Source organism: Motacilla alba, chromosome 2, assembly GCF_015832195.1.
Source record: "Motacilla alba alba isolate MOTALB_02 chromosome 2, Motacilla_alba_V1.0_pri, whole genome shotgun sequence".
In the NCBI taxonomy this organism is placed as follows: domain Eukaryota; kingdom Metazoa; phylum Chordata; class Aves; order Passeriformes; family Motacillidae; genus Motacilla; species Motacilla alba.
Window position 1 is genome coordinate 147,522,840 of NC_052017.1, and position 13,183 is coordinate 147,536,022.

General features: G+C 46.1%; 2 protein-coding genes across 13 annotated transcripts in view; one reads left to right on the forward strand and one right to left on the reverse strand.

Moving 5' to 3' along the window:
- The window catches only part of TRAPPC9 (trafficking protein particle complex 9), a 450,420-nt gene extending 442,721 nt beyond the window's left edge, over window positions 1-7,699 (reverse strand). For 2 of the 12 annotated variants that reach the window (XM_038162154.1, XM_038162070.1), the window contains exons 1-3: window positions 6,563-6,706; window positions 4,451-5,051; window positions 526-546 (exon numbers count right to left, since the gene is read on the reverse strand). In XM_038162154.1, coding sequence (XP_038018082.1) covers window positions 526-546; window positions 4,451-5,034 — 605 coding nt within the window. In that variant the 5' untranslated portion in view covers window positions 5,035-5,051; window positions 6,563-6,706. Of the gene's footprint in view, window positions 1-525; window positions 547-4,450; window positions 5,052-6,131; window positions 6,399-6,454; window positions 6,476-6,508; window positions 6,707-7,681 lie in introns of those variants that run through there. The other 10 variants (XM_038162165.1, XM_038162146.1, XM_038162115.1 and 7 more) reach the window with 9 other exon arrangements.
- A 2,503-nt stretch (window positions 7,700-10,202) lies between these two features.
- On the forward strand, window positions 10,203-12,801 carry CHRAC1 (chromatin accessibility complex subunit 1). The gene is made up of 3 exons (XM_038129832.1): window positions 10,203-10,458; window positions 11,078-11,204; window positions 11,961-12,801. Exons 1-3 carry the CDS (start codon window positions 10,321-10,323, stop codon window positions 12,104-12,106), a joined length of 411 nt encoding a protein of 136 aa, XP_037985760.1. The 5' UTR covers window positions 10,203-10,320; the 3' UTR covers window positions 12,107-12,801.
- Window positions 12,802-13,183: the final 382 nt, after the last annotated feature.

Below are 13,183 nucleotides of genomic sequence, written 5' to 3' on the forward strand. Positions count from 1 at the left end.
GATCCTCAAAATTTGGCTAAATTTACAAACAAGAAGCATGCAAAATCAATTCTCAAAAGTGGATTCATGCAAAATGCTCCAACGAAAATTTCCATCAAGTTCTACTAATTCCAGTTAGCATGCAGAGCTACAGATATCACCAATCATAACATTATCCAGACTTCAAGAGACACAGCTACGGCATTGGATCAACTGCCAGAACTTTTGAATTTGGAAATCAAACACAGGCAGCAACAGCTTCATGGCTTTGGAGTTTAAAAAATAAAGCAAATTCCAGAGGCCAGCAGCCACCTAAGCAGACTATGTGTGTCCTACAAAAAAACTCAGCATCGCTACCAAATATAATTGCCAAATGCGCCAAAAGGGGGCAACTGCAGTGGTGAGGCTCCAGGCAGCAATTATTTTTGTGTGTACTGAAAAAATAAAGATAAAAAGCAACACTAAAATATGCAATGAAGGCGAAGTGAAGAGGCAGGACATGGGAAAAAAGCTAACTATTTTCAAAGATACACAATCACATCCTACCTTTTTAGACCCAACAACAAACTCACAGGGCAGTATGAGAGAAGAAGGGGGGGAAAAAAAACAGAAAGGAACAAAACAGAAATTAGAAAGACAGAGAACAGAAAGAAAATTAACAGCCACATACACATACTGAGATCATCAACTCTGATAAATCAGTGCACAAATCCCAGCTATGACACTTCTATAAACAGGGCCCTACATCCTCATCCCTCCACAGCATTAAAGGTTGCCAGTATTAAAAAAAAGAAAGAACCTAAGACACAAACTGATGTAAAAAACATTAAAATGAGCTTATCCAAGTAGATTTACAATCATACTTAAGTATGTTTATTTTTAGCTGAAAACAGAAATAAAATAGAAAACTTAAAACAAATGGGATTTTCAGTATTTCTGGCACATATATTTCCTAGTTTTCAGTTTGCAGGATGCTTTTATCACCATGAGAACATGTGTTTCCATTGTTCTCCATCAATCTCCCAGCCTCTACAAATAGCTATCAAGTATAACTGATTTCAGAAACTTTTTCAACTATCCTTAGCAGCCCTGTGACCACATAAATATTTTATCCAATTTACACATGAAGAAACAGAAAGAAAAAATAAATCAATTTGCCAAAATCCCCACTTGGCTGAATGCTCCAGGAATTAACCCAAGGTCAGCCTCTCAAGTCCTACAATTTCTGTTTAACAGGACAACATTTCTTCAAAACATTTTAGGACTAAACCCACTATTTTTCATACATAAAATTCCCTACCAGCCAAAAAAAAGTTCTTCTACACACAAAATTCAAAGAGTTTGTGTGTGTTGTCATCTCAGTCAGCTCTGGGAATGTGTCCCTCCTGCTCATTACACAAGCAACTTGCAAAAGACAAAGATCATCCTTACTTTTCCCATGAATTACCCTATTTGAAATAATAATTCATCTTCCTAATTTATGAACTTTCCATCTTAAAGAGAGCCAATCAGTTGACTTCAATGGCAATTATCATGCAACCAAGCTAATGAAAGTCTTCGAACTGGGTGAGGGAGAAGATCAGGTTTATATAAAAAGCCCTGATCATCACATAAATATTAACCTTAATATTTGACCATAAAATACTTGGAGAAGAGTATCTTTTACGATACAAACTATATTCAGTAGTTTTAATTAGTCTCCACATCATGTGATCGGAATTATGTGGCCCATTATGTAAATTCTCAATATATTTTCCCTCAATCTATCGTCCCAAGAGCTCCAGGTTACAGCTGCACCACACCATGTAATTACACGTTTGCTACACACTGCCATTTAACTTCAATTTTAGAAGTTACAAGAAAATATATGTTTATTTATCCTAAGTAGATATCCACAATTACAGTAGCAGAGACACATCCTCTGTTACAAGAACAGTGGGTCTTCTCTGACAGCTATTTAATGGAGAACATTTGTGGTTTTAAGTAATTGGTTACACACTGACTGGGAGGTCAGGATACATTATATACACAAATTGAAAATAAATAGAAAGTGTATCGAAAAGATCAAGGGACTTTCTTTGCCTTTAACTCTTCAGAAATTTCCACCTGTTCTAGAAAAAGCTGCTTCATTTGCCTCAATAACTCAATATCATCATGTTTTTATTTCTTTCTGTGAAATCATTATACTGACAGACTCAAAACCAACAAAGTAGCAAAAGTTGTTCTACCACATGTACCCACTTCCTGCATTCAAACAACCTCGAGCCCTCTCTGAAGAGAATTACACATCCAATCTTGGAAAAACAGAAGAAGGTCCTTCCTAGCCCTGTCTCTCCCTGGTATGCAGTGCTTTCCCTTAATCAGTCAATCTGTCACTACAGAAGGGAATGTGCTAAAACAAAATCCTGTGAACTGCAATCCAAGCACCAAAAAACTAACAAGTAATAAAATGCAATGTTACTATCACTGGCTCACATCCAAAGGCTGTGGCTTGAAAGTGTAAATTAGTTTAATAAACTGATCTGAATTCAACCTTATTCCATGGATCTGAGTTTCTCCTTTAGAACAGAGGGCAGAGATGCATCAGGCTACACGAAAGCTGCCTAGAAAGGCTCCTGTGCAGAGAAGCTAGAAATATATTTTCATTCAGCTGTCTGAACTTTTAATGTATAAATCCTAAGTTTTATAACAATCAGAAGTACTAACTCCACAGCAAAATAGAACTGGAGAACTTTCTCACTACTGAACTGAAAAATTAGAATATTTAACACCTTTTCCTTGAGCAGTTTGGTGCAGCACACATTTCAAGTATATCCATTGATCCAGACTCACTGAGATCCTGTTTGGTATTCAGACCTCCCAGCAAGGTGTGTGCAGAGCTGAGGCAGAGATTAACTCTGGATAAACCCCTGTGTCTACACACGGGGTCACACACCTTCCATTCTGCAAAGAACTGAAGCATCACACTGCATCTATTTGAACTCCTCACTGCAACAGCATCAAATACCTGCTTGGAGATGTGTGGGCACACGTTCTGCTCTCACTCCAGCTCCCCACCACCTCAGAACTTCACAAGGAGTATTTCCCTCTAGTAACAAAGCCACTGCTCAGAAATTAGTCATTCATCCAAGAAACCATTTCCAAATCACAATTTTTAGAAGACTCAACTGAACAGCAGAACTCATTCTGATTTTGAGATTCTTGGCCAACAATTATCATTTTCTACCTATTTGGAACAGGAAATTTTGATTGCATTCAGCCAAATTTCATTCAAACGGAGTAATTAAAGACAAGATTCTAAAAAGGCTTGTCCAAACTTCTCAATTTTACCACCCACGTGCAAAAAGCAGTAACATAGTAATTCATCCTGATAACTGAAGAATAGGGCAGGGACAAACAGGGACCAACAAGACAGAGCCAGTTCAAGAGCTCACCAAAGAAAAGCAGGGCACTGGGGTGCTGATGGTCCTTCAAGCCACTAGATAATTTAACAAAAGGCTTCAAATTAATTAAAAACCTGGAATGCATTCTTCCTGTTTCCAAGGCCAGGACCAACTACGCAGGCAGAGCTGATTAATTTGATCTAAAAGCTTCACAAACCTCTGAGCTTTTACACACAACAAAAACCTCTGCTGGCATCCCTAGAGTACAACACAGATATGAACACCACTATTTCCACACACAGCCTGAGTTTTCATAGGGCTTCCCCACCTCTGGGAACAAAAGGTGGTTGCTTCCAACCCCTGGATTTGACTGCAAAGAGCAGAGTCAAACAGATTTTGCACCTGCCTGTAGCTGTCAAGCCAGAATTACTTATCCCTTGCAAAGGAACTATGCAACACTCAAACCTGACAGATGAGTATGCAAATGAGGAGGAAGGAAAAATGGGGGCAGAAAACTCTAACATACAAAAAACCAAACAGCTAGCAAAATGAGACAGGTAAAAAGTGGTAACAAATAATTACATAAAACAAAGAAGGACAGGGAAAGATGCTGGACTTCATCATCAAAATAAACAGTCATTGTCTCACAGAATGAAAAAGTAGACAGAGGTTTAAAGAGAAAAAAATACAGTAAGTAGGATAGTCAAATACTCAACATGATATAAAAATAGTTTCATTGATGCTAACTGAATTTTATTGATACTGTATATCTATAAAACAGTGGAAGTTTTCCAGCAAAAAGTCTCATTACAGCAGAATCTGTCAAACCACTCCTGTGACCTCTTCCTACTATTTGATGAGCTTTATCAATTAAATGTATATATAAAAACAAGCTCACAACATCAAATACAATGAGACTACACGTTAAATTCTCTTAAAACTACAGGAAGCAGACACAGAAAGATCAGGGCACAGCTCTGTTGGAACAAGGCTCACCCTGTCCTTTCTAATAGGCTTATCCTAAAGGCTGGCAAGTGCCACAGAAGTGTTTTTTTAAGACCTGTGAGCTGACAAAAGTAGCTGCTTACCTACTATCGGTGTCCAGACCTACAAAATCCTTCTTCTCAAAAGGAACACAGAGCAGGGGGATCTTGTCTCCAGACTTATCAGTGGCTCTGTCAAGACGTTTGGACTCCAGCACTATGAAGAGAGACTCGATAAAATCTTCTATTCTCTTCTCCACAGTTTCACACTCATCATAACTGGGATAAAACGCCACATCTGTGCGGGGCTGCTCCGCAATCTCTCCTTGAAGCCCAAAGACAAACAACCGGGAATCATAGAGAGTAGAGCCATACATTTCCTTCTGAAGATGGAATTTCTCAAAAGTCTGAGGCCATTCCTTTGCTGAAGAGCACTCTGTGATAGTGATGAGCCCCACGACTTTGCGGTGTGTCTGAAAATCCCCCCACTCGTTGTTCTCTGGGGGATAATGGTGCCTGTAGCGGATGTAGAGCACTCGCTGCGAGTCGCGCACGTTAACCTGGCTCACGGCTGAAATCCTCTTGTAGATCCTGAAAAAGCTCTCTTCAGGGACAATGCCAATGGGCTGAACCACCACCAGGAGGGTCTGATGATCCTCAGCACACTGCATGTAGTCAGGAACACTCATTTTGCATCAACTGCAGGCTAGTGAAAGAAAAATATTATTTTTTAACGTTCAGAAGTACACAGGGCTGCTGAATCAAACCATGGCTTCGATGCTAAACACTTCTGCAGCCTGAATTTATGTGCTACAATACCACTGTTTGTTTCATTATTTTACTAAATCTTCAACCACGCAACCTACTGATGTTACACTGTGCACAAGGAGTACTTTCAGTCACTTATCAAACAAAACTCTGTAAATAAGGGCTTTCCAAGTGAATCTCACTCCCTGTGCAGCTACACAAGCCAGCTCACACAAGTCTCTACCACAGCCACTGGGCAGAAATACCAGCTCAGGAGAGCCTCTCAGACTCAGGCTCTTCAGTCCCGTTTTATTGAGGAAATATGCAAAATTGTGTGGGATGAGATGTAAACAGGCACCAAATCAGGATCGCCAAACTTTACACAGCTGTCAGTGCTCGCACATGGCCAAGCAGAGGAAAATCAGAACCAGAACACCTATTTTTGAGGAAAAGCAAAGTCTTGCTTTCTCAAAACACACACAGGTAAGGACCAGGCAATGTTTTCTGCTTTTACATTTAAGTATTTAGAATCTCTTTTCTCTTGAACTCTCTAAAACCAATTACTGCACTGCAGCTGAGTCTTGAATGAAGATGCACATCCCTGAGTCCTTTCATGTCTGAGACCTCCTGGACCACACAGATCCCTTAATCAATTTCACCTCCAAAGCCCTGAACTGTAAATACCACCAAAAAAAACACAAACAAAACCCCAAACCGCCACAAAAACAAACATACGGACAAAACAAAACAAAACAAAAACTCAGCCCAGCTTTAGACTTGACACCATTGGTTTTACAAGCGGAACGACGAGTTCCGAGCCCACGGGGACACAGGCGACAGAGAAACAGCTGCCTTGAGGAAACGGGCTCCTCAGAACTATGGACTGTGGCTCCCTTGTCCCACCGCACTGCCCGGGGCCCGCCCAGCAGCCCCATTCCCAGGGTGCAGCCCCATTCCCAGAGTGCAGCCCCATTCCCAGGGCAGCAGCACCGTCCTGACACTTCCCCCAGCAGAGGCCGCAGCGGTTGGGAGCTCCCACCTTTCCCTGTCCCCCGGCATACGCCGCTTTGGGGCGGCCAAGTTTAGCAGGGAAAACGAATAAACTGCAGAAGAGCCAAGCGCAGCGGAGGCGCACACCCCCCCTGAGCCCCGTCAGGGACAGCGAAAAAGCGGGGGAGCTGCTCTGGAGGAGCGGCTGCCGGGTGGTAACCGGGGAAGCGGCACTGACAGCCCGGCAGGCGCCGGTCTTTGGGCAGCGAGGGAGGGCGGTAACCGGGGAAGGGACACTGACAGCCCGGGCGGGAACCGCTCTAGGACGGGGGGACGCGGCTACCGGGCGGTAAGCGGGGAAGCGGCACTCACAGCCGGGACGGGGGGACGCGGCTACCGGGCGGTAAGCGGGGAAGCGGCACTCACAGCCGGGACGGGGGGACGCGGCTGCCGGGCGGTAAGCGGGGAAGCGGCACTCACAGCCGGGACGGGGGGACGCGGTTGCCGGGCGGTAAGCGGGGAAGCGGCACTCACAGCCGGGACGGGAGCCGCCCCGCTGCCGCCGGAACTGACGGCAATGGCCGCTCCGCCCCGCATGCGCGGCGGGCCATGGCGGGAGAGTCGTGAGGGGAGCGGGGCGATTGTCCGCCGTCGTCCGCGGTGCTGCTCCCGGGGCTTCCACGGGGACTGCAGGTCTCTGCCTGTGAACACGAGGCATTGCTCCAAGAGGAACGCAAAACAAGAGTGGACGAATGACTGATTCACCTGGTGGATTTCAGCCGACTGTGTATGAAAACGCAAAGGGTTCTAGCTAGCCTTTAGAACGAAGTGAGCTTTCCTGGCATTCCCAAAATCCCGAACTTGGTCTGGTGTCATAGAACCATCCAGTCCAACTGTCATCCCAGAAGTGCCACTCTAACCCCTAAACCACATCACCAGACTCATATGCTTCTGAAACCCTCCCAGGAATGGTGATTCTACCCCCGCCCTGGGCAGTGTATTCCAATGCCCGACTACCCAAACAATAATTTAATTTTTTTTCCTAATGTCTAACCAGCATCTCCCCTCTCTCAGCTTAAGTCCATTTCCACTGGTCCTCACACCGATGGCACAACAAAAGAGGCCAGCCCCACCTCACTACAAGCTCCTTTGAGGTAGTTGTAGAGAGCGATGAGGTCCCCCCACTGAGCCTCCTCAAGAAGAGAGAGATCTTCCTCTGAAAGGATTTCTCAGTCATGCAGCTTAAATGGCAAAATCTTGAAAACTCTGGAAGTACAAAAGTTCCAAAAGTATGAGACTTGTATGAGAGTTCAGGTGAATTTCTGGTGGAGGATGTGAGAACCTTAATGATGTTCAGCGAGGCCAAGTGCAAGATGCTGCATGTGGATGACCAAACCCTGGTATCAACACAGGCTGGGGAATAAGTGGGTTGAGAGCAGCCCCACCAAGAAGGACTTGGGGGTGCTGGTGGATGAGAGGCTGGATGTGAGCTGGCCATGTGTGCACTTGCATCCAGAAAGCCAAACATGTCCTGGGTTGATCCCACAGTGCGGGCAGCAGGTGAGGGAGGGGATTCTGCCCCTCTGCTCCACTCCTCACCTGCAGCGCTTCATCCAGGTCTGGAATCCCCAAACACAAGAAACTTCTTAGAGCAGGTCCAGAGGAAGCCATGGAAATCAGAAGGCTGAAGTGCCTGTCCTGTGGAGACAGCCTGAGAGAGTTTGAGTTGCTCAGACTAGAGAAGGGTCCAGGGACACCTTATTGCAGCCTTTCATAAGGGGTGATATCATGAGTTAAAGTCGTGGTACTCCGCCAAAATAACTTCAACAGAACTCACAGTGTTTGAAAAATTTGGATCAACAATTGCATTTAGGTAGAATCATAGAATCATTTAGGTTGGAAAAGACCCTTAATATCATCAAGTTTAACCTAGTACTGCCAAGGCCACTTCTAAACCATGTCCCTAAGAGCTCCATCTACATGGCTTTTATATCCCTCATGGGATGGCAACTAAACCACTTCCCTTGGCAGATGGTAGCAATTCCTGATGACCCTTATGGTGAAGAAATTTTTCCTAATATCCAATCTAAACCTCCTCTGGCACAACTTGAGACCATTTCCTCTTGTACTGTCACTTGGTACTTGGAAGAAGAGATTAACCCTCACCTGGCCACAACCTCTTTCCAGGTCTCCTCAGCCACTGTGGCACAAGCTGTGGGCTCCAGGCAGGTCTCTCTGCTCCTCTTGGGTTTTCCCAATTTGGGAGACATGAGGAAAAACAGCAGCATAAAAGGAACTGAACAAGCTTTAGCCTTGACCTTCAGTAATCTTCCAAAAAATGGACCAAATTTCCCAGAGGGAAAGGAGCTGGAGAGGTGGCGGCACAAGCTGGCCTCAGAGCCTCAGAGAGAGCCCAAGATCAAGCCCAACAGCAGCACAGCTTTAGGGCCAGAGAGGGATGGGGAGTGCTCAGCCCAGTCACTCACAGCCTCCCTTCTCCTGCCAGGGGCAGCACCTGCTCCCTTTGTCCCTTCTCTGGGAGACAGTGACTCACAGAGGCACCTACACCTGGCCAAGCTCTCAGCTGGCAGAGGGGAAAAAAGCAGCTCTGAGGAGTTCAGAGGGTCCTTCACCTGTGCCTTCCCACCACCAAGCTCAATACCCTCAGAAATCCTGGCAGTTTGATGAGGGTTTATTTGTATATTGAAATCATTAAAGACCCTGGTAGTATTTTTAAGAAATTCACTGCTGGAGTAATGTCAGCTGTGTCCACAAGATGTCACAAGACAGTAAGGATCAAAAAAGAAACCAATCCTTCCAGATATCCAGGCAGCATCCCAGGATATTTGTGCTTCCTTTCACATATAACATACACACAGTGGTTTGACATAAAATGTAGTCTAAAGAGGAATATACAGCCTAAGAGATACAGATTATCTGCAATAGCTAACTATAAATGATGTCCTCAAATGCAGTAATTTTGGAATATATCATATACTGTTGTTATCCTTGCACTTCCAACTGCTCATGGTGCGATATTTTATTAATAAATCAGTATAATCTGTAGCCTTGGCCTTATATACTGGGCAAATTCTGTATAAGATAGTAACATTCAGTCAATAAACTCCCAGTGTTTTCCATGGAATGATTCTTCATGGGGCAGCAGGAATCCACCCAGGTGGTAAGTGACTGGAAAGCTGCTCAGCACATAATGACCTGGTGGAAAAGGACCTGGAAGTGATGGCTGACAGCGGCTGAATGTGAGACAGTGTGTGCCCAGCTGGCCAAGGCCTCCTGGCCTTTTGTGTCAGCACTGGTGTGGCCAGCAGGACCAGGGCTGTGACTGTCCCTCTGTGCTGGGCACTGGGGAGGCCACACCCCGAGTGCTGTCTCCAGTTCTGGGCCCATCAATTTCAGAAGGACATTGAGGTGCTGGAGCATGTCCAGAGATGGGACACAAAGCTGGTGAAGGGGCTGGAGCACAAGTCTGGAGAGGTGCAGCTGAGGGAGCTGGGGCTATTTAGCCTGGAGAAAAGGAGGCTCAGGAGTGTGAGAGGCTCAGACCTTATCACTCTACAGCCACCTGGTGATCGGTCACAGGTTGGACTCGATGATCTCAGAGATCTTTTCCAGCCTGTTTGATTCTGTGATTCTGTGAATGGACTCGCAGCCGCCGGAGCCTCAGCTCGCCCGGTTGCCTCCGGGCCCGCTGTCCGCCCGCGGCGGGGAGGAGAGAGGAGAGAGCCGGCGGGGCCGGGGCGCTGCGGCGGGCGCGTCCCCCTGTGGGCCCCTGTATTGCAGGGAGATGTAGGGAGCTGTAGTCCCGGCTGGAGGCGGCTCCCGGTGCTCTAGGGAGCTGTAGTTCGGGCAGGAGGCGGGTCCCAGTGCGGGCTCCGGTGCTGTAGGGAGCTGCAGGGAGCTGTAGGGAGCTGTAGGGAGCTGTAGTCCCGGCTGCGGGCGGGTCCCGGTGCTGTGGGGAGCTGTAGGGAGCTGTAGTCCCGGTGCTGTAGGGAGCTGTAGTCCCGCTGTTGTGGGGAGATGTAGGGAGCTGTAGTCCCGGTACTGTGCGGAGCTGTAGGGAGCTGTAGTCCCGGCTGCGGGCGGGTCCCGGTGCTGTGGGGAGCTGTAGGGAGCTGTAGTCCCGCTGCTGTGGGGAGCTGTAGGGAGCTGTAGTCCCGGCAGCCGCCGCCTACAGCTCCCGGCGGGCCGTGCCCTCGCTGCCGCTGGGACGGGCCGAGATGGCGGCGGCGCGGCTGAGCGGCACCGAGAACCGTCTGGTGTCGCTGCCCCTGTCGCGGATCCGCGTCATCATGAAGAGCTCCCCGGAGGTCTCCAGCATCAACCAGGACGCGCTGTTCCTCACCGCCAAGGCCACGGTACCGGCTCGCCCTGCCCTGCCCTCGGGTCCCCCGCGCCTCCCCGTCCCCGGCTGAGGGGCCTCTGCCTTCGGAGCGCTGCCGCCGCCCCGGGCCGGGCTCCCGCTTCCCTTCTCTGTCCGCATCCCGAGACGGAGCTGACCTTAAAGCTGCCCCGAGTCTAGAATCATAGAATGGTTTGTGTTGGAAGGAACCTTAAAGAAGATTTATTTCCAAACCCCTGCCATGGGCAGGGACACCTTCCACTGTCCCAGGTTGCTCCAAGCTCCGTCCAACCCGGCCTTGGACGCTTCCAGGGATGGGGCGGGCACAGCTGCTCTGGGCAACCTGTGCCAGGGCCTCACCACCCTCAGCGGGAAGAATTTCTTCCTAACATGTGATATAAACTTACTGTGTGTCATGTTTGAAGCCATTACCCCTTGTCTTGTCACTATATCCCCGTGTAAATAGTCTCCATCTTTCCTGTAGACTCCCTTCAGGTACTGAAATGTAAAGAGTCTCTGCACTGAGTGCCCAGTGTATGTGCAGTTAAATATGGTACTTCTGCCTTTAGATAGGGATCAAGGATATGTATGAATTCTAAGTCTGACTACTACTAATTTCTGTTTTAATTTTTTAGGAGCTTTTTGTTCAATATTTGGCTACATACTCCTACAAACACGGCAGAGGGAAGGAGAAGAACGCTCTGACATACTCTGACCTGTCTCATACAGCAGAAGAGTGTGAGACCTTTCAGTTCCTTGCAGGTATTGCTAACACAAGGGTAAATCCAGTGTCTGCTTTGGAAAATGAAATCTTGCTCTTAATGCTCTGCTTTGTGAGGACCCAGTTCTCCTACTGGTCACTGATCTCCTGCTTAGCATTCAACTGGAGCTCATAAACTACTTCCCTAGAAACATTTCGTTGTGAATGGGTATTTTTCTGCTGCCTCTAAATTATACAGTCACACTGTATACAGTTCTCAGGATATTGCCTTAAGCATTTCCTAAATTCCAGCAGTTCCATCTGAAAGCTTTCAGCCTGTGAAAGATCATTGCACATGTTTAGGTGAGAAGTTATGTGGACCAAAAATGACACAGAGGAATCTATAAGTTTTAAGAAAAGAAGCTTCATCATATGGTCCCTCTATGCTTCTAGATACACACACACACAAACACATTTTACTAATACTTGGATTTTATATTAATGGCTCATTGGATCTAAGGCAGTTGAGCACTCTGTTTTTCATCTAATAATTTACATCAGCAGACAGTAAAAGTTGCCAGTAATCAGTCATGAAATAGAGTCCTTATCTTTGGTTACTTGTACCATAAGTGGGTAACTCCCTCCTGCTCTTACAGCAGCGTGTGAGTCAGGCTGACTTACCTGGTTATTCACCTAAGGTTTGTTAAAAATAATAATAATATTTCTTTTTGACTTAATTTCTTTCGTGGTTTGGATGCAACAGTATTAACAAGGCAAGTATTCAAATTGACAATAAAAGCAACAATTCTGCCTTTCAGATATCTTGCCAAAGAAGATCCTAGCTAGCAAATACCTGAAAATGCTTGAAAAAGAGAAGCGAGATGGAGAAGTGAGGGAAGACGATGATGGGGCAGAGGAGGAAGAGAATGAAGACGAAGCTGTTGGTGGCAGTGTTGGATCTTAAGGCCAATGGAGAATTGTTTCATAGTTGATCCATTTTCTATTGTATAAAGGATGTTATTTTTGTGACTGAGAATCCAGATGCTGGATGTATTTTTACACTGAGCCATCTGCTTTTGCTTTAAGAAGTTTAGAAATTGAACTTTATACTCGTTGGAGAATGGAATTCTTCCCTCAGAAACATGGCGGGGTAGGAAGAGACAGTGCAAACCTGACAGCAGAGCTTGGTCAGATGGTTTGAAATGACTTTGTCAGACAATCATTACCCAAATTTAAAATTTCTTACAGGCAGCTTTCAGTTCAAAAGCTCCAAAAGTGGACCAAGTCCATTCAAAAAGTCTGTAAAAGCAGCCATGTGGGCCCCCAAACGGGAGAGGAGGAGATCCATCCCAAGAGCTAATGGTGGTTCTGTAGCTGTGGTGGTAAATGGGGTAGAAAATTATGTAAATATGTGCATCTAGAACCCTTTTCTTGAATGAACTCCACTTCTGCAGTTTCTCTTGCCAAAATGCACATTGAAGTCTGTTAATTGTGGGTTCTTGAGAAAGAGCAGCTCCTTTACCATGTGAGTGACAGAGATGGATTTTTCATTTGGTTTGCTTTTCTTTTTTTTACTACAGAAATGGCAACCTGTGTAGAAGTCCTGTGTAGAACTTTACATGCAACTTTTTAAAATAAATGTTTTGTATGAAAACTTGACAACGGATGCAGAAACTTCCTGTAGTTCTTTCCAGTTTCAGTCACATGCATGGTCAGTGTGGCAATGTCTGAGAGAGAGAGGTGACCAACATCTGTCCCCAGGGGTGAAAAATGCCCCAGGTAATCATGGAAATGTTAACGGGTAATAAGAACCTCCCACTCCAAAAAGCTGGGCAGCAAATCAGCCAGGAATTTGTGTCAAGCAACAGCCTAATATGGTTAAGAGTTACCAGAAATGAACAGCTGAACAGCTCCTCTTGGGTTGAAGGAGAGGACTCAACTTCTCTTAAAACAGCAGGGAGCTCCAGCATATCCACAATCCAGCTCATTCCATATTCTAAGAAAGCCAAGTGGAGCTTAGGCAGGTTGGGTCAGGGACTGG